The sequence below is a fragment of the Ammospiza caudacuta genome, chromosome 18 (genome assembly GCF_027887145.1).
Source record: "Ammospiza caudacuta isolate bAmmCau1 chromosome 18, bAmmCau1.pri, whole genome shotgun sequence".
NCBI classification, from domain to species: Eukaryota; Metazoa; Chordata; class Aves; order Passeriformes; family Passerellidae; genus Ammospiza; species Ammospiza caudacuta.
In genome coordinates this window covers 10,592,899-10,618,286 of record NC_080610.1, presented here as the reverse complement: position 1 = coordinate 10,618,286, position 25,388 = coordinate 10,592,899, and the positions used below count along the sequence as shown (strand labels likewise).

Genomic DNA, 25,388 nt, shown 5'->3' with positions numbered 1-25,388 from the left:
TATTCTCAATTCTTCTTCCCCACTGTGGAAATGTAAGCATGTTACCCAAGCTATCCTACACCTGAGCCCTGAGCCACTCAACAAAAGATCCTGTAACTGTCAGAAACAGCCCTTAAAACTCCCTAAGGACTCTTCTCTTACTGATTTAAATGATAGGCAGTTCACCTGCTGAACTTCCTTGTAAAACGTGTACCAGGAATTTTGTTTGTGTCTGTTCACATTTTCAGCCAGGACTGTATGAATAAGAGATGTGACACAATTTATCCATATGCAGCACCATATCTTCCCGAAGCACAGCATGCTGTATCTCACAGCTGCCCTTTTCACTGCTGCAGCAGGAAGAGAACAGAGGAAAGAAATAAACTGAACTCCTCTACAATGACAGAGTCTCTACACACAGCCAGTGAACCCTCAAAACCAGAATCAGATAAATCTTCTTCAGAAAGACAGATGTTCAAGGAGCAACTCCTTCTACAGCTAATCTGAAGAATACCTTGTCACTGTCATGTCAGAGATAACCATTTCAAAAGTGGGAAACAACCTTAAGGTGTTGTAAAACCCTACAGCACCACTGAAATCATTGGAGCAGAGACAATTTGGCCTCTCTGAGGAGTCACATCCAAGATCCTTAGAATAGAAGAGTTCGAGTTGGGAGGGACCTGAAACAATCACCCAGTGCAGTTTGCTGAGGAGAAGCATCTCCAACCCAGCACTACAATGAAGATTTCTGATGCAATTTTAGTTAGCTTCACTACTAAAAACAGTAAAATCAGGAGAGCTCACCAAAATAGGAACTTGAGCCCCTGTCAGTGACCAAGGCAGCCCCAATTAGCTTTGTCCTGCAGCAGTGAAGCCAGCACACAAGGCTCAGTCAGAACCTGACTTCGATGGCATTTTCTGCATAAAGTTCTGAGAGCATTTAAGAATAACCAGGACAGCTGTTGGCTCCAGCCTAAAAATGCAGAACACATCTGTTTAATTTACCTTCATCTGCTCAAACATCCAGCACTGAAAAAGCAGAAGGCTTAAAGAGGTACTAAAATTTTTCTCTGTGGAGAAACAGAAGGAGACAACCATGCAGCAGTTTCCATTCATGCCTGACAGGAAAGGTGAAGGGTGAATTATTTGCAAGAACCAAAAATAAAAAAATATTCAATATGCATCTACATAAAAGTTTTTACTGATGATAAGAGATTGGTTTAAAATACTTTTTTGAAGGTTATGTAAATGGAAGTTAATTACTAGATATTAGATTACTCCATAATCTATTTTTTCAATTAGCATATTTTCTTACTGAAGTTTTACTACAAAAGGTGACCCCACAGCAGACCCAGAAGCACAAACCCAGTCTTGAAACCTGTACTCACTTCACCTTTCTTTTTCTCCAGCACAGATTTTTCCATTTAAAAAAGTGATATTAGCAGCAGATACGTTAGAAATTGAGGCTTTTTGCACAGGCACAGGGCAAATAGGAAAAAATAACATTATCTGCTTTCCCAGAATGTCTCTGCTGATGTGTCTGGACCCCTTGGAACAAGGACTCTGGTGTCACCCACAGACCCCAAAGCCCAGGCCCCACCATGCAGCAGAGAAAACTCAATTAGAACTGAAATGTAATTAAGTAATTATAGCTGGAAAAAAGATTGAGGTAGGTATTTTTAACATGATACACAGTAGCGTTAATAGCAGGTTCTGAATGTGAATCAGAAATATTCTAAAAAAGAAGTGTGGGAAGGAATTACCTGAATGAAATAAGCAAAAATAACAAAGGGGAAGAATTATCCAAAAACTTTTCAATTTATTAAGGTCTAAGAGAAATGGAAAAGACTCAACAGATCTTGAATTACCCTGCTACACACGATGCCTCCTTTATATGCTGCATGTACCAGCAATGACAGACAAAAGAGACACAAATTGGTTTGATATTCTCTCTGCCTGGGCACAGACTTTCACTGCTCAACACAACATCATAGCAGGCTGTCAGGAATGCAGTGATTGTCAGGTTTTCACTTTGCTACCCAACCTCCATTCTACAAACATCAGAGTTAGGTAAAATGCTGCCAATAAGCTCATATTTACACTTCAGAGAAGTGTGCTGTTATTCTTCTCCTTCTAATTAAGTTGTATAAAGGCTTAGGCCTAATTACCATGACTTTAATGTCCTCAAACTGATACAGTTTTACAATGGTTTATTCCAAATAATTCCTGGCTCAACAAAAACAATAAAAAAAATAAAATATAGAAAATAGAAAATTAAATTAAAAATAAAGAAAATTAAAGAGCTCTTGTTGCTAGCCTCAACTGAAGTGATACAGGAACCCCATATCAGACAGACAAGCTGGTCCCTAAATCAAACAGCCTGGCCTATTAAATCTGATTTTTTCTGCTGGGAGTCCTGATCATTCTAAGAGAACAGACAAAATCTGGTAACATACCTGTGGTAGATCCATCTTCTACAGCATGAAGAAGACAGCAAATGGTGCATCTTGTTTATGAGGAAGAAAACTCCTGATGGCACTTGTAAGTTTATGCCTTGAAGCCTGGGAGCAGTAACCAGACCTATCCAAGCACAGGGACAATTACAGAGCTGTGCCCTTCCTTATGAAAACAGCCCAGAACTCAATTTGCCTCCTGAGTTTTCCATGGCTTGCTGAGGCCAGGGTCTCGCTGCCAGCACGGCAGCAATGCCTGGGCATCCCAGACAAGAGGAACCAGATCCCTGCTGTGGTACAGTCTCTGAGCTCAGCAGAATCATTTCTACTCAACAAGTGTACAATAAGAACCTTCTGGCAACTCACAGATCTCACATTCCTCTGAGAGGAACCATCAGAGCACCCTTAAGCAGATTCCTCAGGATGGCACAGTTCCAAAGATTCCAGAGTGGCAATTTACCTCTGTGACAACCACAGGAGACTTCTTTGTAGCCCTGTACACAGACCAGCAAGATTATAATACTATTAGCTAGCAATGATCCTTTTAGCAGGAAAAATCATCAGTAAACACAAAAAAATACATAAAACAGAAAAAATCTCTCAAGCTCGAAATGTTCCATTTGGATAAAGAATTCCTGACTTTCTGTAGGCGTTCTCCTGTTGCTGCCTTCCAGCATCTCCCCTCCTCCCTTTAATTAGAGCCTGTGCAAAAGGAGGGAGAAGCAAAGCTATATTTAACTCTCTGTACACCAATGACCAGATAACACATTCTGTATTGAATAAAAATATTTTTAGTTGACCTCAAAATCCATGGGGAAAAAAATCTAGGAAAAAACCTCATATTTTCACCTTGAAATACAGAAAAGCTTAAACCCACCTTTGGCTTTATTGCACGAGAAACACTGTTGGGTAAGAGATTCAAATAATTCCTGGAGGCCAGTTAATCTGCAGAGAGAGCTGAGGATCAGTAAAGAGAGCAATGTCTGGCACCAGAGCCTCTGCTGGAATGTGGAACCATCCTTAATAGGAAGTACAAGTGAAAATTGTGAAAACTGGAGTAAAGAGATTCCTTTGATTCTCCTCTGCTGCAAGTAACTCCTAGGAAGAAGCCCTCAGTATGTTTTCTGCATAAAACAGGATTTTCTCCTGTTTTTCTCAGAAACAGGGAAAGGCATTCTACACAGGCTACTCCCAAGAGCAGAACTTGGGCTCCAGGACTGAGAAACCCCATGGAGTGTATTTGTAGTGTGCACAGAGCGTGGCTGAGCCCAGGCTCAGCACAGGACATTTCTCAGCATCTTTCCAAAGCTGCTTTTTCCATTTTTCAGAGCGCACATCTGGCAGCGCCGCGGCGCGAACAGCAGTTCCTGGCTCTCGGTGCATGTGTTCTGCATCCCATGACATCATGCACTCCTCAGCCTGCCAAGGAGCAGGCTCTGCTCTACAGACCACCAAAACAGAGCCCCAGCAGCCCTGTGGGGGAACAGGGATAACTTCCAGCCCCAAAAGTTTTCCCCTTGCAAAATCTTGTTCGGTGTTTCATCTGTTGTGCTGCACTCTCTCCCACTCACATCCATTACTCAAAAGCAGTTTTCAAATCATTCCTAAATTGCTTCTATTCTATCCTGCCTGTAAAGATATTTTCTTTGCACAAGGCTGCAACTACTCAATTACTTCTCAGCAGAACCCTTTTTCCTTTTATTCACAGTGGGTTTTTAACTCTTTAACAACCTGAAAACTGGGAAATCTGTATTTCCCAAAGAAACCTACCTTTGTTTTTCTTTGCTCTGGGTAATAGTAGGTGGCACTGTACAGATTGATTGTTCTCTGGAGATGGGATTAATGGCTCATCTTGTGTCATACTCATTACTTAACACTGCCTCAGCAGCACAGAAGCTCTCTGGCACACTTAAGAAAATAGGTTCTACACTGTAGGGCAAATCAGAAGAAAAATAATTCTATTACCTGAAAAACGTTCATGTTCAAAATCTTTCAAAACTATTTAAAGAAAGGCAGACAAATGCCAAGACCAAAGATCCACGACTTACACACTTACTGGTGGGGAGACCTGGAGCCAAGAACTGCTGCACGATTAGACCCTGGAATTTACCAAAACTGGCTCTCTGCTCCAACTCCTGTTATCAATCCCAAACCAATCAGCCAGAAGGAAATAGACTTACAGATACTGCAACTTGGTCATGAAGTCACAATGAGAGATAAGGCTGCAAGATTTCCCCGCAATAATTTCACTAACAGAGGTGAAAAACAAGGTCTCTAAAGCTGATTCCTCTTAAATAGGGCTTAATTGTCAAAGGGTGGAGAAAAATTGCGACAGATTGATATTTCAAAATGACAAATTTCAGTTTTCTTCTCATGTAAAGTGGTCTCGTGCAAAAGAGCCAACTCACTCATCAGGCAAGGGTCACTCAGAGGTTACCCACAGAAACAGGACACAGCAGAAGCCAGGTCTGTCACAAATTACCAGGCACATTGGCTCCAGGCAGCAGCAGCCCATAAATCCATTTCCCCCAAGACAGTACTTGCATTTCTAGATACAGTGATTCCACTGACATCTCCTTTGCTTGCCACCAGAGCATTTCCAGATATCAGTCTAATGTTCCAGAACAGAAAAAATGAGGGCACTTGAATGATTTCAAGTCACTGCACTCTCAAATGAAAAAGCAATTTTTTCCTATTGCCTGCCCCCCTGACTGAAGGTTCTCAAGCCCAATTGCTGTGTTTGGCATCAGGTAACTGCACTCAGTAATTGTGGCTACTGCCACTCATTTCAGAGCACTCTTGGAAAGGTCACCCAGTAAACACCCTTGAATTTCTTTACATCCAGTACTATAATTAAAAAATAATTATTATTTTAGTACTTTTTCCAGTGACAACCAGTGTTTAAGTATTTTTTTACATCAATAAAGATTAAAACATGCTATATACACATAACTATGTGTTTCTCACACTGAAATGTATGTTTTGTTTATACTACCTTTTCCCCTGAAAATATCTCAGATTAATTAATTGCCACATATGATACTCCAGGGATAATGTATTTTTCTTTTTACTTTTGGTAGGGAAATACATGGTATAAAGAGAATCCCAACTGTAGATAAAGTAACATACCTTAGAAATAAGGTAGATTTAAAAAGCATTGCAAGAAGGAAGAGTCAATCTGGCACTCCTACTCTGACTGTTACAGGGTGGTTTGTTTTGACTCAGGGAGTCCTGAATATTTCTGGTCCTTCCTCACTTGTAACAGCAATGCAAGGAAATTTATGTTCCTGAATTTCAGTTCTGTGTCTGTTTTCATGGCAAGTTATTCCTGACAGAGTCTTTACAGAAGCTTTAAAGAAAAGTTATCCTGTGCTCATAAAGATGGAGCACTAATGAGTTTCATTAGAATGCAGTGCATCAACCCTAGATTGAGACATAGCCCAACATGATTAATTACCCTCTTGGAATGGCTGCAGCAGAACAGAGAGGGCTATCAAGGCTGTCCTCTAATAGCTGAGTCCACCCACCTCCTCCACCTTCTCAAGAGGTGTTCTCCCTCCCTGCAGCTTGGCCACCACTGTGACAGCTGTGGGTGCTGCCAGTGCCAGCTCAATAGATGATAATCTTAATCCATCATCTTCTCTATTAGCAATTACCCTTGCTCATTTCAACAGCAAGGTCAGTCTTACTTAGCATATTTATCTTTCAGGAAAGTGTCAGTGATCTAAGCATGAGTTTTTCAGCCTCAACTACTATTTAGTTATGTAAAAACAGGAATCTTCTCATTTCACAGCTAAGCTTATAATCATGTCAAATCAAACTAACTCAAAAATTATCTCAATTACTCCTTTGAAATGCATCAGCCAATTCCCCAGTTCACCCAGTTATAGCAGTATCAAAAAACTAGAGCTGAAAATGTATTTACTTGAATTTTACTTTTCAGAACATCTTGAAAAGAGATTTGACTGCAAAGATAACTGAAACCTATTTGCAAAGCAGACTGCATGTAAACCTACAGCTGTTTAAAGTTTATTACCTTTATTATGAAGGCATTATCTTGAAAGCTGTCGCTTTTTGTAGCTCTGAGATGCCCCCAATGAGGGTATAGCCATGAAATATTAGGGACCTGAACACACTGTCCATGTGCTCCTCAAACATTACAACCAGCAAACTGCATGAAGGATCTCAGCACATGTCCCAGTCAGGCACCAAAATTAAAATTTTTCAGTTATAAAATCTCCTCCATATCTTGTTGTATCAAAGCTTGCTCCAAAAACCATACACCTCCTAGAGATGCACATTTAAAGACTTGATGGTCTCCAAAGGTGCCATCCCACCCAAGCCATTTCATGTGAATTCTGTGTTACAATAAGCACAGAATATGGACTTGAAGCTCCCAAAGGATTGAGTCCTGCATTGGCAGGAACAACAGAAATTTCACAACAGTCCTTCAAGGATGAGCACTCTAGAACATTCCTGTGACAGGTGGCAGAGGCTCCCTCAGGGACCTCACTGTGTGTGTGGCACAGCATGGCTGGGATGTGAATTGTGCTCACACATTCTGTTATTTTTCATATCAGCACCACCATGCCACTTAAGATTCTTGGCTCTGAGGATGCTGAGGCCCTGGCAGAGGTTGCCCAGAGCAGCTGCAGCTGCTCCGTCCCTGGAAGTGCCCAAGGCCAGGTTGGATGGAGTTTGGAGCAAGCTGGGACAGTGGAAGGTGTCCCTGCCCATGGCAGGGGCTGGAACAAGCTGGCTTTAAGTTCCCTTCCAACCCAAAACCTTCTGGATTTTAGGAAAAGCACTGCTAAACCCTACTATGGCTCTCAGCAGCTGCCAAAAAGCTGCAAGCCATACCAGCCCCATTTCAGCTCTTCCATTTGTAACACTTCTAATGAGCAGATGGTTAATTTTTGTGAGCAGGGAATAAGAAACAAAACAACTTTTGTTGGTGCAAGTGTCCCAGGGTCCTTTAGGTTATAAAAACCAGTTGTTTTGGATATCTGCTTAAATTTTTGACTGCAAATTTAGCCTTCTCTAGATTATGAGACAAATGTTCATATCCTCCGTTTGTTTTCAGGTAAAATAAAAACCTGCCAGACATTGTTCAAGGCTTTTTAGCTATTCAGAAGTTGGGAAATACTTCAAGAGTAAAAAAAAATTTATTGTGCCTGTTTCCTGTCTATTTCCAGCAATAAAATTTTTGTACCTCTAGATCACAAACAGTGTGTGTTTCTCCACCTTTATTACTGCAACCTCACTAAAAATCAGCAGATGGAATTCCCACACAACTGTGAGTACCTGACCTTCAGAGCCAGTTCCTCAAACACAACCTCAGGCTGAACCTGAAGGCTACACAATACTGGAAGTGTGAATATTTGAACAATACTACTGCTCACTTCAGAGGCCAAGGGACTGGGGCAACCCCAAAGAAAGCAAAATAACTACAAAACAAGCTTTCTTTATGTTGTACTGAGAGAATTTTTGGGGGTTGTAGCACTAGAGAGATTCGCAGAGATACCTAAAGTAAAATCTACCTTCTTTACCATGGTAGAAAGCAAAAAAATTCAGTTAAACATACACAAAAGCCCTTCAGAAACCTCAGCATTTGAAAGATCACTGCATTTACCTTCCTGGCAAAACTGTCTTTAACTGAGATTCACAGAACGGAGAAATGTAGATCTGCTACATTCAAGTTGCTTCTTTATGTTCTACAGTGTGATTTTACAAAACATGAATTCACAGAAACTGCAGTAAAATTTTAATTAGTGAAATACAGATGGTTATTTTCATACAAATTTTAAATTTTCCTGTTTTTATGAAGCACCAACCAAACCCAACACAATGTGCACCATATTTACAAATGCTTAAAAATATTTATAACACCAGATATGATTTATCACTGTACTTAACAGTACTGAGCACTCTAAACTAACAAACAATACAAATTACATTTCTGTGATTTTTTTTTTTTGTTTAGTACAAACAAAATTTAATACAAAATAAAATATAAAACCAATTTTAAATACAAACAATTTTGTGTGGGGACACAGAAGAAAAAAGAACAAAAGCATTAGTATTTGGGAGGAGAAATTGTGTGAGAGCACGAGAGACAATGGATGTGTGTGAGCCAGGAGTGAGTTGCTGGTTTGGATCATTAACTGAGAGCTCGCTGCTGCTCCCTCTGCAGACTCCAGGATCAGAATCCTCACTCAGTGCAGAGTGTGAGATCAAGCAGAACAAATGTGGGAGGGCACAAAATCATACAGGCAACTGATTTTCTTTTTATTCATTGGAACACTAATTTAGGCTCCTTAAAAAGCTACATTTACTCTACACACTCCTCTTATCCACGTTCCTTTCTTGCTGCATTCCCTATTCTCTTACAGCTTTCCAAAGCCTCAGTGACTGTACCTTGCAATACCAAACCAGAACATTTCCATCTGAGTTAAGTGCACATATTTTCTGCTTTAAGCCTAGGAGGGCTCAGTGCTGTAGCTGTCCTTTCCCAAACAGTCACAAAAGCCATTATTTCTCAGCACACTTTCAGAGTGCAACCAAACCCAAGAAGCTGACATTTTTTATTTAGTACCCATGGGCTATAACCATGAAAAATTTACTCCTTGAAATACAGTTGCATGCATTTCCTATCCACCCTACTCATGATAAAAAGTAATTTCCTTGATCAGCCTGGTAACAATGGCAACTGAATGAGATGTATCACCATAAAATAAACATGAGCACATCGCACATCTGAATTCTCCAGAGTGAGACTACGACTCTGTCTTCCCAGAGAACATTTAAATGAATAAGAGGCCTTGAAGCTTGACATCTATCTCTAAAGGCATGGGAGAGGATTCAGGGCAACTGTCATTAAAATTAATCACTATTAGTGATCAAAAACCTCCAGTAACACTGTGGCTCACTGCAGGAGAGCTATCAGGGCCAAAACAAGATGTCTAAGCAATGAAAACCAAGAGCTGATCAAGAACTTACAGGTATTCCTGTGTGATAACTGAGGGGGGCTAAAGGTGACACAACAAGATCTGATAGCAGATTGTTTTCCAGCTCCTACTCATCTGGTAAAGGAAAAGCAAAGGAAAATCAAAATATTTTGTATTTTGGACCAATTAAGAATGAATTACAGTGCAATAAAAAAATAAACAGAAAATAAAAATAAGAAAATATGTCTAGAATTCCTTTCCTGAGTTATTGCAAAAGTCCACCGGAGTGAGGCAGGACCCAACCAGGCTCTGCCCAACTCAGGGGGGAGCTGTCCAGCAAACACAGAACTGAACGTTACCAGGGTTAAAAACACCTTTCACCAGCTTCTTCACACATTCAGAAAAATTATGAAACTGATTCCACTAGATGTTATGGCTTCACAGGACAAATGGGCTCAAAAATTCAGTTCTTAAGAAGCCCATGAGTGATAATGAAGATACAAGAGCTCAAATGTAACCTCGAGGACAGAAAGCCCCAAAATCTCTGAATCTGCCTGACATGTTTGCCAGGTAAACCAACCCCACAATTCCTCTTTCCTTAAACATTTCCTACCCACCAGGGCTTAAACTCCACCATGTGGCCCTTCAATCTTAGCACAGTAATTCTCATGGAAGAGCCAACACCTCCTATCAGAGGGGAACAGAGCCCTCCAAGAGGCAGAAGAAGACTCTGTGTGATTCTGTAATTCTGTGACACATGGATCCCAAAGCTTGTGAGGATGTGGGTTTACAAAATCACCTTTAATTACATAAATCAGTAATTATTAAATTATCATTAAATTGTTTAATTGTTTATTTTGTATAATTCACATTCCCCTTTCTGCTGTGTCTTGCACTGAAGTTTTTTGTGTTTTATTTGTGAAGGACAGGAGCCTGCAAGCAGATAACCACAATGACTAAAATACTTGGCGAAAATTAAACCTCCTTTTTCACCCTGAAAAAAGTTGGAAAATTATGCCTGAACTACCCATTCTCCAGTGTTTCAAGAAAGTTTCTTTCCACTTCCCATATGAGAGAAGCCTCTATTAACAAATGTTTCATCTAAGTACATTCTCTCTTTGTTAGCATCCAGAATATCTAGGGCTTGGTATACATCTTTGAAGAAGTTCATTAAAAATGAATCATAGAACCATGAATTTAACACTTGTCTAAATAAAAAATAAGTTTTCCATTAGGGGAACTGAGCACTGTATTAATTCTAACACAAGAAAAACTGAAGGAATAGTTTTCAGCTCCAGACCTATCAAGCACATGGAACAGAATTTTGACCCTGACCAACAAAAGCCATCACATCCACTGCCTGAGGAGAACAGTTTCAAATACTGGACACTAAGAAAAATGCCTTTATTATATTTTTATATATCAATATTCATATGACAATATGAATTTTTTTTAATTTTTTTTTTGTATGAGCTGGTTCCTCAACTGTTTTAGAATGAAAAAAGCAGTACAGGAATTTACATACCACTGCCAACTTCTGGTAAAGTCATCAGAAATTACAAAAATAACTGCACTGAAGAGCATAAAAAATTGTGTCTATGATAGACTTCTAAGAACTTCTAGAGAAATTAACTTATTTGACTTCCAGGACAGAAACTTGACATTCCTGAGTGAAGGGAAGAAAGGAAGAGTTCAAAACTAACATAAATCCAGAAAATAAAATTGAAACTAGAGTGTCCATTCACTACACGATAGAAACTACAATATTGTGCAACCTTTCTTTTAAACTTCAGGGGCAAATTCTCTGTCAGTGGATAATAGCTGATAAATAGCAGTGGATGATAGCTGATAAATAGCAACTATTTCTGTTGTTCCATGTCACACAAGGGGCTTTATAATTTCCTCTTTGAAGCAAACAAGAAATCATGTACAAAGATGCTTGTGGCAAAAGGGAAATGTCACCTGCTTTGTGCAGCAGTTCAGACCTCAGTGCCCTCAGACACAAATGGAGCAGTGACTCAGAGAACAACAGGTTATAGAAACAAAAATAATTGCCACAAACCTCTTCCCTGCTTGCATTAGTTTGAACTGTCACCATGCTCTTGTCTCAGAAAATGTCTGCGCTTAATGCAGCAATTATCCCTGTGCTGCATCTCCTCCTTGAACATGATCACAGGCACTTCACATCTCACTCGGGGAGATGGAATGACCTGAACAAACCCCTGCTGGCTCCATAAGGCCAGGAAGATGGAATGTTAAGCCCTGGATGTATTTTCAGCTGTCAGGGAGCTCTCAGCAAGGCCCCTGCTAATTGGTTGGGTTTTCTTGCCCTTGGCACAGCGTAGCACACTGTGTAAATGGTATCCTTGAGTGCTTCCTACTGACTTGCTAGTCAAGGCAATTTCCTGCATTCTCCATTTTTAGTGTTTTCTCCTGTCTACTTGCTCTCATAAACTCTCAATTTAATTTAATTTCCTCAGAGACTGGTTGAGATTTTAGGTCTGTGATGAGGATCCAGTGTTGTCCAGAAAGGTCATGATGTATCAGCCTGTATACCCAAAGAAGAAATGCAGGTTTATAAGAGCATTCTTGTCTATCACAGAGAAACCAGGTACAGCATCCTTGAATCCACTCAATTTCTGTTCTTTATTGTCACTCAGCCGCCAATGGGCAGCTCTCAAAGGAGAGGAGGGTTTGATGCATTCCTTATCATCCACAACATCTTGGGCACTCTCAAATTCTAGTCCTTGGCCAGCCAGAACTACAGCATAAATTCAGAGAGCTGGGACAAAGCCAGGATGGCAAACCCTAAGAAAAACAGCACTATTTGCTGCAGAACAAAACCAAAAACATCTGAGACACAGTTGTTGGTGATCTGATTAACCAAAGCAGCAAATAATGGAATTGTAGCAAAAGGAAAAATAGATGGGGATACGGGGCACAAAGACAGTGGGGTAACACAATTAGAGTAAACAATTAAAATGCAAAGAAATCCAGATAAAGTGAGTGCAAAGCAAAGCATTTCAGAAAGCAGAGCTCAGAGCAGCTGCTCTCCCTCCACTGCTGAGCATCAGTGACACTGCAGCCTCAGGAGCCAGATCTGCCAGCACTGCCCTGCCAGCCACTCCTGCCTGATGTCAGACAAACACAGTGGGCAGCAAGAACAGCACCGACTGCGGAAAGAAATCAACGAAATTCCACTTAAAAGTATCTAAAAAATGTGAATTTCTGCAGAGCTGAAATGAGGTCCCAGGCCCTGCTGAACACCTGAGCACAGAGCGCCCTCTCATGTGCTTCACTCATTTCTCCACACATCACTGCAACACTGCACAACTTCACAATCAGTCACCACTATGGTCAGATTAGCAAAGGCATTAATCTCCAAGATGAGAAAACTCAACCCTTGTACACTGAGTAAAACCAAGGAATATATATCTCGTTCTTAAGAATAACAAAATTGAAGGAACAAACCTCTGAAGAACCAAAAACTGAGCAGAAAAATCATCTGGCAGTTAACTCCTCAAGGTTTGGGTAAGTGAGAAAAAGAGGTAACAACACACACTGAGGTTCTAGTCCGAAACTATGGGGTACAAAACCCAGCATTGTGTAAATAATGAAAATAGTCCAAATGTCTTAAAATGCTATCCAGTGGTAATTGCCTGAATCTCAATGAGCAGGTAACAAGATATTTTTCTTAAATATCACCCTTGCAGATCAATCCTCACTTCTGCATTTCAGAATTACTTCTGCATTTGTGCTTTGGATATTCAGATATAGGAGGAATAAAACCCACTATACCATTCCTGCACTGTAATATAACTAGTTACAGTGGCAAGAGAAGTGTGGGGTAAAAAAACTACCACCTTCCAGGAGAGAAATTTACATTACAGCACTTAGACTAAGTAGAATAACTGCAGTTAATTCCATAAAAGAAAATTTTAGGTTGCTTTATTCCATATACAAAAGGGTTCCAGAAAACAAAGGGAGGAATAATGAAACCCTACAGTAAGTGCTTGGAAAATTTGTGTTGATTTGTTGCATGCTGAGCTCAAGTACCTCTATAAGCTTTTCTAATTCTAAGACAAACTGATTTCTTAGAAAGGAAGGAGCCATTTTTCTTGTGTACTTGTCTAAGACAGACAACCACTACATGTGAAAATACATATTTTTTTTTACGATGACATAGCTATAGTGTCATCAGTCCACTGTGTCCCTGTCCCCCACTCTCATGTTGCACTGCTACTGCTCTGTAATTTTAAGAATTTAGGGAAAGGAGAACCTCCACAACTTATCTGCACAGCAGTTTTCTCCCAGCAATGCCACAACCATCTCGTCTGATGCAGAGAATAATTCCCCAGTGAACCTGACTGTTGGGAAAAACATTAACTCCATAAAGCTGTTGAAATATTACATTATGCTCATTATTTAAATATATAAATGAAAAAAAAAAAGGAGCAGAAAACTTTTTGGTCAGGGTGGTCAAACACAGGAACATGTTGCACTGAGAGGCTGTGGAGGTTCCACCCTTGGAGATATTCAAAACCTGACCAGAGAAAGTAATGGACAACCTGCTCCAGCTGACCCTGCACTCATCTCCAAGGGTCCCAGCCAACTTCAGCTCTGCTGTGGTTTTGCAATACAAAAAGACAGAAAGAAATGCACAAATCTCATGACAATGTAACACAAGTTCTAGCAGAGTGAAAAAAGTCTGTTAAATGGTTTTATGTATGCCTGAAAAACTGGAATGCAACTTTCTGCAAATTAAAGACAGACTGTAAGCTGAAGGACAGGACTGGAAAGTTCCTTGCTCATCAAATTAAAAACAAGAGGTCTATTCATGAAAAAAAGTTATGTGGTCAAGTCACATTCTTTGCTCAAAAGTTTTACATGAGACCGAGGGTGGGCACTCTGCTTGCCATTGACTGAGAAACTCTGAGGCTGCTAGGGATTGTTAGAGCATGTGCAGGTTTGTTTATAAAGATGGGCAGGTAGTCAGGAGAAGTGCAAGTGGACATGCAAGTGTCCTTTCTTCTTGTAAAAGTCCTGCTCAAATGACAGCTGGAGGCATTTGAAAAATACCAGTGCAGGTTTCTGCCAAATTCCCCACAGTGAGATAACAGCTCCTAAACCCCTCTTGCACTGCAAACACCCAAAGGCTTCACAGCTCACAATTCCCCCTTCTTCCAGTTCTTTCATAGTTTTTCTCCACTAGAGATGCTAAGCCACATTTTTAAATTGAGACAATAATTTTAAATTAGGAGAAACAAAGACCATAAGAGAAAGTCGTGCCTGATAAAAACTGCTGTAATTCTTCCTAGCTACTTTTGAATTACATATGCACATTCCTTTTGCATCATTCTCAGATTATTCAGCTTTTCTCTAAAAGGTGTTTCAGCTCTAAAAAAGGTTGATACAAAAAGGTGGTCCTGTTTTAAGAAATAAGATTATTCCCTGCCTAGCGGCTTGAACAGTAGCAATAATCAGAGATCATTACTGAACCCTGATCTTCAATTTGCCAGCTTGGCCCCCTCTCATTCAGCACCCCACTGTGCTTTTCAGGGAATGCTGCTCCTCAAGCTCCAGTCCCTGGGGCTTCAAACAGCACAGTGCCACTAATGGTACAGTCAGCATCCTTCTACTCACACAGGACAAAGAAATCAAATAAAATCAAGGTACCCCTCAGAGTGCTGAAAACATCCATCTTTGTGATTCTTGCTTCCATTTGTCTTACGCTGTGAATGTTCCTATTAGCCAAATGTATTCAAGTTTGACAAAGTCATTTCATCTCCTGTTAATGAACAACTTTTCTGCTGAGAGATTAAGAAAATAAATCAATGCCAAAACCCAGTTAATTGTTCAGTAGCAGTAGGCTGTTTGTACCTTTTGTTAGCTGTCACAGCACTGAGCCAGCACTCAACGGGAAGTGAAATCCACATTTTAGCACAGAATTAGGTCCAAATTGAAACTATTTAAGCCACAGCATTTTTCCTATAATGTGAGGATTTAAAAATACCTCAAAATCAGCAAGTACTAAGGAGAGACTATTCAGGTATCAGAGTCACATAATATATATCCCTCCATTTTCATGCACCATGCCTAAGGCTGTGCAGCTGTGAGGAGAAATAGAATAAAAATTTTCTACAGCACAATCGACAGCAAAACAAAGAAAACTGTTCAGTGGGAAATCAAAGAACAAAATGAGCATGATCTGATTTGCCTCTTGGATATTTCCAAAATGCATTTTAATTCCTGAAATATTCTGTTATCCTTGCATTTCTCAGTGCTACATACACAAAATATTTTTCAAATAGCAGAACACACAAGCCAGCCCTCTCAGACAAAGGCTATGAACAGCTTTATGTGCTGTTGTTATAAACATGGTTCAGGCACACACAACAAGTTCTTGTGGTCTGTAAGAGATCTGATGTTTCTCTCTGCAATCACTTTCTCATTGTTCATGTCTTGAGCTGCATAGATAAGCATATGCATTTGAATAAACACACCTGCTCATTACCCAACATTATTTAATGCTTTAAAGAAAAATTTTGGGGTGGGGATGTTAAGAGCATGACTTTCAGCCACAGATTGTATTGAACTGATGTTAACAAGCATTAAGTGGAGTAGGAACAAAAACTTAAGAATTAACAAACTACCTAAGAAATGTAGTTTGTACCCAAAGGAGGAAAATAAATATAGAAACTTATATTTAGTAGTTCAAAACTAAAAAAAAAAAACTGCATTCAAATTAATATTTCTACTTCCTAAGGAAAAGGAAGTCAGGTTCTGTATTTCAAACTCAGGCCTTTCAAACCAAATACCAGTTGTCCCTACTAAGCTCCCTCTTCTGGCTAATTAATAAACTTGCTTAGACTTTGTATGCAGAAGTTTTGACCTTCCCCGTTCTGTTCTATCAATAAAAAAAAAAAAAATATTTTTTAGAAATTGGTAAATAAAGGTTGACATTGAAATATACAAGTTTTCAACTTCAGACAGAGCTCTCCTTTTATCTCTGACAAGTTCCACAAACACACACAAGGAAATAAACATCCTTTTACTGTGTAGGGACACTCTGCAAACTGGCACTCGACCATCTGCATGTCCTCTCAGTTTCTGAACACCACTGCCTATTTTCTGCTATCAGATATTCTTGAAATGCCTGTGTTCAAAACATGCCAAACTAGTTAATTCGTTCCCCAAAGTACACCCTTCCTTGTTCTGGCTAAAACTAGGATTAAATATGTAATAAAAATACAAATACACCTTTCAGAAATTATAAATGTTGAAAATGAGGAAAACAGAATCACAGAATAAACTAGATAGGAAAAGACCTTGGAGATCATGGAGTCCAAGCTGCGACCTAACATCACCTTACAGCCAAACCATGGCACTGGGTGCCTCATCAAGGCTTTTTTTAAAAACCTCCAGGGACAGTGACTCAAGCACCTCCCTGGGAGCCCATTCTGAACCACTCCATCTGTGAAGATAAATCATCTCCCTGACAAAGCAGGACTCTCTTCTAGTGTGGACTAATTAAAGTCTTAAGGAAGCATATGAAAAAGCCTTTCTAGAGGCTAATAAACAACTGTAAATGAAAATACAAGAATTAAGAGTGATCTGCTTTGAAATAGAAGAAAACTTCAATAGTTTGGAGCCCAGCTGGTGCAGAGCACCCTGCTTGCCACCTGCTCTAATTTCTGAGGAGAGGAACCTGGCTGATGAGTCTGCTCTTTAACTGCACCTTTAGCTGAAGTGGCTCATAAGGATGGGCGAGGGATAGACAGGAGAAATGGAATCTGGAGCAGATGCTGTTAAAATCAATTAGCATGCAAAGGGCTGGCCCTGGACTAGCCAAGGCCAGGCAGCTACTGGAGCAATCAATGGCAGCTGGTGGGAAGCAAGCCCAGGAGGAAGAGGCAACCAACATCATTTACTCTTTACAAATGTTTCCTTACATAGTCTTACTGAGAATGCCAAGATACATATTTCTTCAAATGTTTGTCCAAACTATACTACACACAAACACTCTTTGAACAGTATTTTGAAAGACCTTATCATTCTAATGTACTAATAAGAATGTCTATGCTACCTCTCAAAGTTTTGGAACCACATGTTCCTGGATGCTGATGAATACTGACTACATTAAACATTAAAACAGATGTCTGGTCTTCACAACCCAGGAACCATGCTGTGTTGAAACAGTAAAATAGTAGCATACTCCCATTGGGGAACAGTATGCTTACACAGAAAAACTGTTTAATACCCAACAGGTAATTCAAGTCAAACAATTTTTAAAGCGAAAATACACTATTATGTAGGAGCAACGGGGCGCAGCACGGTCGGGACAGACAGAGATGAGAGATCTCTGCAGCCAGCTCAGGAACTTGGGGTTTATTGCAAAGGGCCTGGGATTTGGGGTCCTGCTGGGATTTGGGGTTTATTGCAAAGGGCCTGGGATTTGGGGTCCTGCTGGGATTTGAGGTTTATTGCACAGGGCCTGGGTGCAGGGCCCTGCTGGGATTTGGGGTTTATTGCACAGGGCCTGGGTGCAGGGCCCTGCTGGGAGCTGCCAAACACAGCTCAGAGCAGGCCCGAGAGAAGAAAAGAGAGTGGGAAAGAGAGAGAAGGCAAGAGTGTCGTGAAAAAGATGGGAGAGAGTGAGGTTCCTGTTACGGTACAATAAATCTTCTTCTGTGTTGAATATTCTAATTTGCACTAACCAATCTAGTCCAGGATACAAATCCTATAGCATTTCCATACAGCCTATAAGAATCATTATATTATCATACTGTGTTACATTTTAAATCCTAAAATCTACTCTTTGGGTCCCTTCTGTCAAGCTGGCAGGGTCTGCTCTGACCCCTGGATCTGCCTGCAAGCAGAGGGTATGTCATGAACGTATTTTATGAAAAATCCTTTTGCCAGGATTTTTTCTCCTGAGAAACCTCAGAGGAAAAGAAAAACAATTATCTGCTGCTGTGGAATGCAACAGGTGCATCTTTGATTAGTCTCATGTGGTTGTTTTTAATTAATGGCCAATCACAGTCCAGCTGTCTCGGACTCTCTGGTCAGCCACAAGATTTTATTGTCTTTTCATTCCATTTCTATTCCTTGCTAGCTTTCTGATGAAATCCTTTCTACTATTCTTTTAGCATAGTTTTAGTATATAATTTTCTTTTAATATAACGTCTATCATAAAATAATAAATCAGCCTTCTGAAACATGGACTGAAGATTATCATCTCTTCTCTCGTCCTGGGACCCCTGTGAACACCTCCACAAAGGTATTGTCTCATCAAAAGGGCATTAACTTCAGCTGGCCACACCATTGTTTTCCAGCTGTTTAGTAATTAAGGTATCTCAAAGCTTGCTTTCATTTCTACCTCACGTATAGTTTCCATATTCTCAAAATCTTTTGCCAGGCAATCATATTTAAAAGGCTTTCCTGTTTCATCTTCCCCAACATTATTATCTGGAGCTTTTAGCAAAACCAGACTTTAGTACAGAAACACATGCCCTCTTTTACACTGGGTGCTACATATACTAATATACATATACTAGATACTAATCTTTATCCAAAATGTTGCTTAAATTGTGATTTAGATTTAAGCCATTACTATCTAATTATCCTGCTAAGGCATATTTGGAAGACACATTGAGGTAGCATGCGTGCATGTTGCCTTACTCTCTGGTGCTCAAGCAAATGAATGGAGAGCCTTCCCTATTTGGCAGAAATTTAAGTTCAAGGTGAAGTCGCTATGTGAGTATAAATGACCAACAGGATTTCCACCTTCCCCTAGAGGACAATAACACAAAGCAGACAAACACAGCTCCTTACCTTTGGCCATTTGGGATTGAGCAGCCGCGCCTTGATGGCATCATCCAGGGCCTTGTCATACTGGTGGATTTTCATGTAGGCTGCAGAGCGGTTGCTGTAGAGGATGCAGTTCTGGGGGTCCACGCCCAGCGCCTCGCCGTAGAGCACGATGGCCGTGTGGAAGTCGCCGTCTTGGCACGCCTGGTTGCTCTGCCGAACCTTCTCCACAAACTCGGCCTTGCTCAACATGGGACTCTCGGGACTTTTTCTTCTCAAGGATTTTGATCCACAGAAAGAAAGCTGACGGGGTGGGGGGGGGGAAAGGGAGAAATTGCGTGTTAGTGTTAAGAAATGCTACTCAAAAAAGAGATTATACTATTAGAAACTGTACAGCAAAAATTAAAGCCACCAGCATCACTGTAGAACAAATGATGAATTCCGAACCAGATTCTTAAAAAAGTAAATTGTTTATCTATTGAATCTCTTTTTGAGGGTACAGGAGTACCAGAAAGAGTCTTGCAAAATACATCATTCCCTATGAATGTTCTAGACAAGAGCAGCTGCAGTCTGTTTACATATGCTGCACTCCACATATTTAGAAGTGCTTTTCTCCTCAGCCATGCTACTGGATTCTACAGCACCAAGCAGAGCTGCCAGGTAGAGAACAGGTGGCAGCTGTGAATATGAAGATGATGTTGGTACATCTGAAGTTTGATACCACAGAGAAGCACAGGCACACGCAGACAATGGAAAAATGTGTAAAACCTCTCCAAACCAAAGAACCTGCCCTGCAACCTCTGCTCACAAACCTCATACCCAACAACATGCAGCTGCAAATTGTTCTTATTTGGGAAGGGAAGGAGGAGTTTTTAGAACCATATACATTCACAGAAGTAAGTGGGACATACAATTTATTGTAACAACAGAACAGTCATCCTCAGCAGAGCTACCCTCCCACACTGACAACTTCAAGTAATACAAAATAACAAAGAAAAATATTTAAGCCTCCTAATTATAAGACATTTTTTAAAGTGAGCTGCAGAAAATCCTAGTTTGCAGTCCCCTTTGCAGTCAGTGACTGTTTCTGTCATGCAAACCCTACTCTCTCCCAAGGACACTCAAGAACTCAGCAGAACATCTCAGTCCAACTCTTATCACAACGCACTGGGAGCTGTGCAGTAACAGTATCTGGCAACAGGCAACACAATACATATGGTAACATACAAAGTACTTGAAAATATTCATTAAAGGTTCAGAGTACTATAATTATGATTGGTGTCATCTAGTTTTAGTCCTGCAAATTGAAAAAGTTTAAGAATATCACATTTTGTTACCACAACACAACAACCACAGGGCTTAAATGCATTACCAGAGCCAGCTGGGGAATATTTTTAAAGGTGGAAAGGGAAGCAAGCTGCAAACTGACATCCTGTCACAAGGATCAATTGGTCTATAGACTTTTGTTTTTCCTTTCTTCCTTAAGTCAAATAACAACAATAGAAAAGCATCAAGTTAGAAACTAAGGATTTCTTATTTATTTTATTATATCCATTCTTTTCTGACAGTGTTTGTGTGTTTGTCCAAACTTTTTCTAAACTTCTCCATTGAGCAGATTCTATTCTTTACTCAGGCAATCTCCTTACACTGCTTCAAGATTTTCATAATTAAAATATTTTTCCTAATATCGAAATCTCCTTTGTGTCAATAAATGTACTGTTTCTTGTCCTGTAGTAGACTGAACCAAAACCTCTTTTCATTTCATCTGTGAGGTTGTTTTTTCTATAGTATTCTTGCTAATGCTAGCACTGAACACATTGCTTCATTCAAGCAGTGCAACAACTCACACATCAGTGAGATCTGATAATAAACTTCATCCCATGGACAGTTTGCTGTGGCCTGAGGGCAAGAGCTGAGTATGAAGATCCAGCAGCTATTATTTGGGCAGGTGTCCAAACACAAAGCTGAGGAAACCCTGAGCAGGTAATTAGTCAGCAGAAGGCTTGGAGGTACTGCAGGAAAGGTGAGAACCCAGGTGCCAGGGGCAGCAGCTTCTCCATGTGTCTTTAGAGGTGGCTGCTGCCTCCCTCCCTCCCTGAGTATTTCCTGGTCACTGACCTGCATCAGGGACAATGAAAAATACCAAATGTCATCTATTTCCCACGCTTTTATCACATTCAGAGTGAACAACTGCAGCTTCTACAAGCAGGATGACAACAAGCCATGAACTTAAGTTATTCAGAAGATAAATATTTCAAGAAATAGATTCCTCACCAGCTGTGGCCATAAGTCCACTAGAAGGAGGCCGACCTGGTGTGAAGGCACAGCTGCCTCTGGAGAGCTCAGGGGCATCAGTGGCATCTCACCCACCCCTCTGCCTGACCACAGGGGCTCTGCTGGAGCTGCAAGCCCAGGACCACCAAAAGCTACTGAACCCTCAGCTCTGGGGCCTCTGCAAGGGCACAAAACCTCGAGGAGCACCAGTGACACAAGCCCAACAACAGCTGTCTTTTCTGGCAGCTTATTACGCACAAACAAATGCACGCACAAAGCTGGTAATGATCCTTCCAGAATCACGCTGGGAGTCTGTAACAACAAGGAGGATCCATGAGGACACATCCTCTGCATCCAAGTGAAGTGGTTTCTGCCTCTAATATCCTGTGACGCTAAACAATCTCATGAAAAAGAAAAAAGGAAGCTATGATGGTAATTTGTGGAACATGTTCCTGTTTAATTCCTGCTATCATGAGAACTACGTAAGGCAGTAAAACATCATGAGCTAAAAGAAAAAAACCCTGAAACAGTAAAACTGAGTCACTCTGGCACTCAAACCACAAATAAAAAGAGATTATGATTATGGTACCAACTCACAAAAAGTACTCATTAAAAAGTCATCCCCACTTTCCACTGCTCACCACTGCTCCTCTCCTGTTAACACAGTGGAAGGTGATGGTAATGCACATTTTTGGGCTGCCTACTATTTTGCTACAGAAGGTGCTTGCATGTACTAAACCAATGCTAAAGAAGAAGTTTTCTTAGTGCAGAAGAAAAAATCAGGTTCTAATGAAGTGCAGAAGAGGATTTAGTGAGAAAGTCTGTGTTAGAAGCTCATATTTCTCATAAATTAGAGGATGGCATGAGCTTCTCAACACTATTTCTCCAAGCCAGCATAAGACAGCAGAAATCAGCTCTTAGTGTCATGTCAGACAGAAGCTTCCACAATATCCGCTTCAGATCAGACTCAGCAACAAATTTCCTTCACTGGTGAGAACGTCTCCTCTGGGAGAAGGTGCTCAGGATTTAACCATGCTGGCCATGCAAGTGGAGTGTTAAAACACACACAACCTTCCTTGGTCTTTTGCAGGACGAAATTAACTCCCAACTGCCCCCAAAGCAAACAGGAACTTGAATATACAGCAAAACTTCTCCTATAAGAACTTTTGTCTTCACTGATCAAGCTTGTTGGACTTAGTCCTCTCTACAGAGCATCCATCAAATACAAGAAGTGTCCATACACACTGAAAGATGCCTCTGAACAGCCACAGGGAACAGATTCCCAGTGAGTCCCAGTGAGAATGAGAAGAGACAACAGCAAATCCACATTCTGCTCTGAGAGGACTAAAGAAAACAATGTGGTACAGAAGTAAATGTTTTATCAAAACACCAGCGTTACACCTCAGAGCTTGTTGGTTGGTATGTAATTCCTCCTATTTAATGCTACATAATGCAAATAATTTATTTGATTTGATGATGTCTTGAGCGGCAAGTCCATAGTTAAGACACCTTTTTTAAAAAATTATTTCTAATTTTTCAAAAAAGATACTGTATGATATGTATAATTTTTATATTTTAAATTATCTAAATAGCTCAAGATACTTATAGAAGCAATAGGAAGAGGAAAAAAACAAAAAGAGTCAAGCAGAAAAACTGGCATTCCTAATGGATTCTGAAAAAAAGGAGTGACAGTAATTTAAGCTAAATACAGGTTTCCAAAATCAGCTTAAATCTGTAACTGAGCTTCCCTTTCTAGGAAAACTTCTACACGACTTATATTTTAATCTGTAAAATGGTTTTATGGTTTCTCTGCATATTCTGGGGAATTACTGTTTTTCTGCAATAGAAATTGGCTTCAACAAGAGCCCAAGAACAAATAAAGCACATGAAGTGTGTCCCTGATACCTCCCAGCAGCCAGCACTTCAGCCAGGCTGTACCACACTCCTGAAGAGATATGAAACCTTCCCCTAAACAGAGAAGAATTTCAACAGAAATATCGTGGAAAGAAATGAAAGACCACCAGAACTGGAGGTTTAAGCCACTGCAGGAAGGAAAAAGATTTTTTTTCTTAACTGGAGCTTAAACAAAATTTTCTATAGAAAATGGTTTTACTTAAAGAATTTTTTTTAAATGGAAAAAAGTTGTGATCTTCCAATACTGAGCTTGGAGAGATCTGCACTTTTTACAGCAGTTAGATCCACCCTAATTTAAGGCATGCTACATATTGCTAAAAATTGTAATAATTACAATTGTAATTGTACTAACATGTTGCTAATAATTGTAATTAATCCATAGTTTAAATTTAAACAGTACTTTTTGGTTCATACATAATTTTTTAAGCTAGTTATTGTTAATAATAATTATATATAAATATAATTTAATCACAAACTATCAGTGAGGAAACAGACCTTTCCCTCTGATCTGTGAGCCCCGAGGGAGTGATGGACCAGTAATTCAGCAAAAGCCAGGCATGAACAGTAACCTCGCTCACTCGAGGAACACCTGTTAGGGCAACGTTCAAGGCACATCCACTCATCCGTTTAGGAATTTATCCATTTGCCACATATCCATTTCAAAGAGCCCATAAAGGGCTCCATTAGCACCTGAAGAGCTCTTGTTCCACACCAGGAGAAAGCATAGCAGAGGTATTATCTAAGATTGTGAAAACCTCCAAGAAAAAGGAAAGACACTAAAATTATGAACAACTCCAGAAGAGAAGAGGAGGAAGGACAAGAAGGCACAGGCACCCGGCTCTCTGGATTTCAACTCTAAATTCAGTAGCGACAGCCAGGGGCATCCCGGTGGCTGCAACACGGAGCTCGGGGAGCGCAGGCTGTGCCCGGAGCAGCATCGCTGATCGCCAGTCTGTGCTCGGTCACGGGCAAAGCCACATCGGTGACAAATTGGTGACATCTGCTGTCACCCCTGGTGCGCTGACTGAATCCAATCCCCGGGTTCTAAGCTCTGCCAGTGACAAAGCCCTTATAACCAAGTTCCTAACAACTTTCTGTACCACTGGAGCAGGGTAAGGAGCTGTGCAGCGCTGCCAAGTACACCTGACACGCTCACCTCCAAACTTTGTAGATTTCAGCGAAGCTCGAGTTTGTTTACGGGGGCGCCAGAGCGAGCACAATGCCCATGCCGACATCCGAGCTCTGTGCTCGCGAGGGTCCCGCTCCAGCTAGCGGCGGCCGGCGGCGTTCGGGGCACAGAGCCCCGCTCCGGCCCGGGCCCGGGCCCTCCGCCGCTCCTCACGGCCGGGACCCCCGCCCGCCCCGGGGCTCCCAGGCAACGGGGTCACTCTCGCACCCCAGCGTGCCCAGGGCGAAGGGAGCCGAGCGCTCGGCCTGGCGTTCCCGGAGCCCCGGCGGGAGCTGCCCCACGGCCGCCCGGCCCCTCGCCGCGCCTCGGGCCACCGGGCCTGCGCCCCCGCCGAGCCCCGTCCCGCTCCGGCCGGGACAGCCGCCAGCCCGCGCCCCGCAGCCTCCCCCGCCGCCCGCGTCCGGCCCGGCCCGGCGCCTCCTTCCCTCCTTCCCGCCTCCCCGGCCGCTCCGGCGCTGTCCGTCCCGCGGCAACTCACCCGGGGAGGCTCCGCGTCCTGCTCCCGCCGAGCCCGGCCCACCGCCACGGCCCCCGGCGGGGGCGGCGGCGCCTGTTGCTCCATCGCGCTGCTGCTCCTCCTCCTCCTTCTCCTGCGGGGGCCGGGGCCGCCGCCCCCGCCAGGCCGATCCCACTCCGGCCCCCGGCGCCACGTTCCGGGCCCGGCTGAGCGGGACCCGCAGTGCCCCGGCCCCGCCCCGGGGCTGGGCTCCGCCCGGACCCCGGGCACCCCCGCCCGACGGCGCCGGGCCCGCGCCGGACGTCCTGCGGCTGCCGCCGGGGCTGCCCCGGCCCGGCCGCACCTCCGAGGGCTCCGGCCGGAGC

At 41.7% G+C, this 25,388-nt stretch overlaps 1 protein-coding gene across 1 annotated transcript in view; it reads right to left on the bottom strand.

The window, feature by feature from the left end:
• The window catches only part of TTC28 (tetratricopeptide repeat domain 28), a 107,276-nt gene extending 82,063 nt beyond the window's left edge, over positions 1-25,213 (bottom strand). Inside the window, exons 1-2 of the mRNA XM_058816780.1 lie at positions 25,045-25,213; positions 19,214-19,492 (exon numbers count right to left, since the gene is read on the bottom strand). Coding sequence (XP_058672763.1) covers positions 19,214-19,492; positions 25,045-25,128 — 363 coding nt within the window. The 5' untranslated portion in view covers positions 25,129-25,213. The remainder of the gene's footprint in view (positions 1-19,213; positions 19,493-25,044) is intronic.
• Between the last annotated feature and the right edge of the window lie 175 nt (positions 25,214-25,388).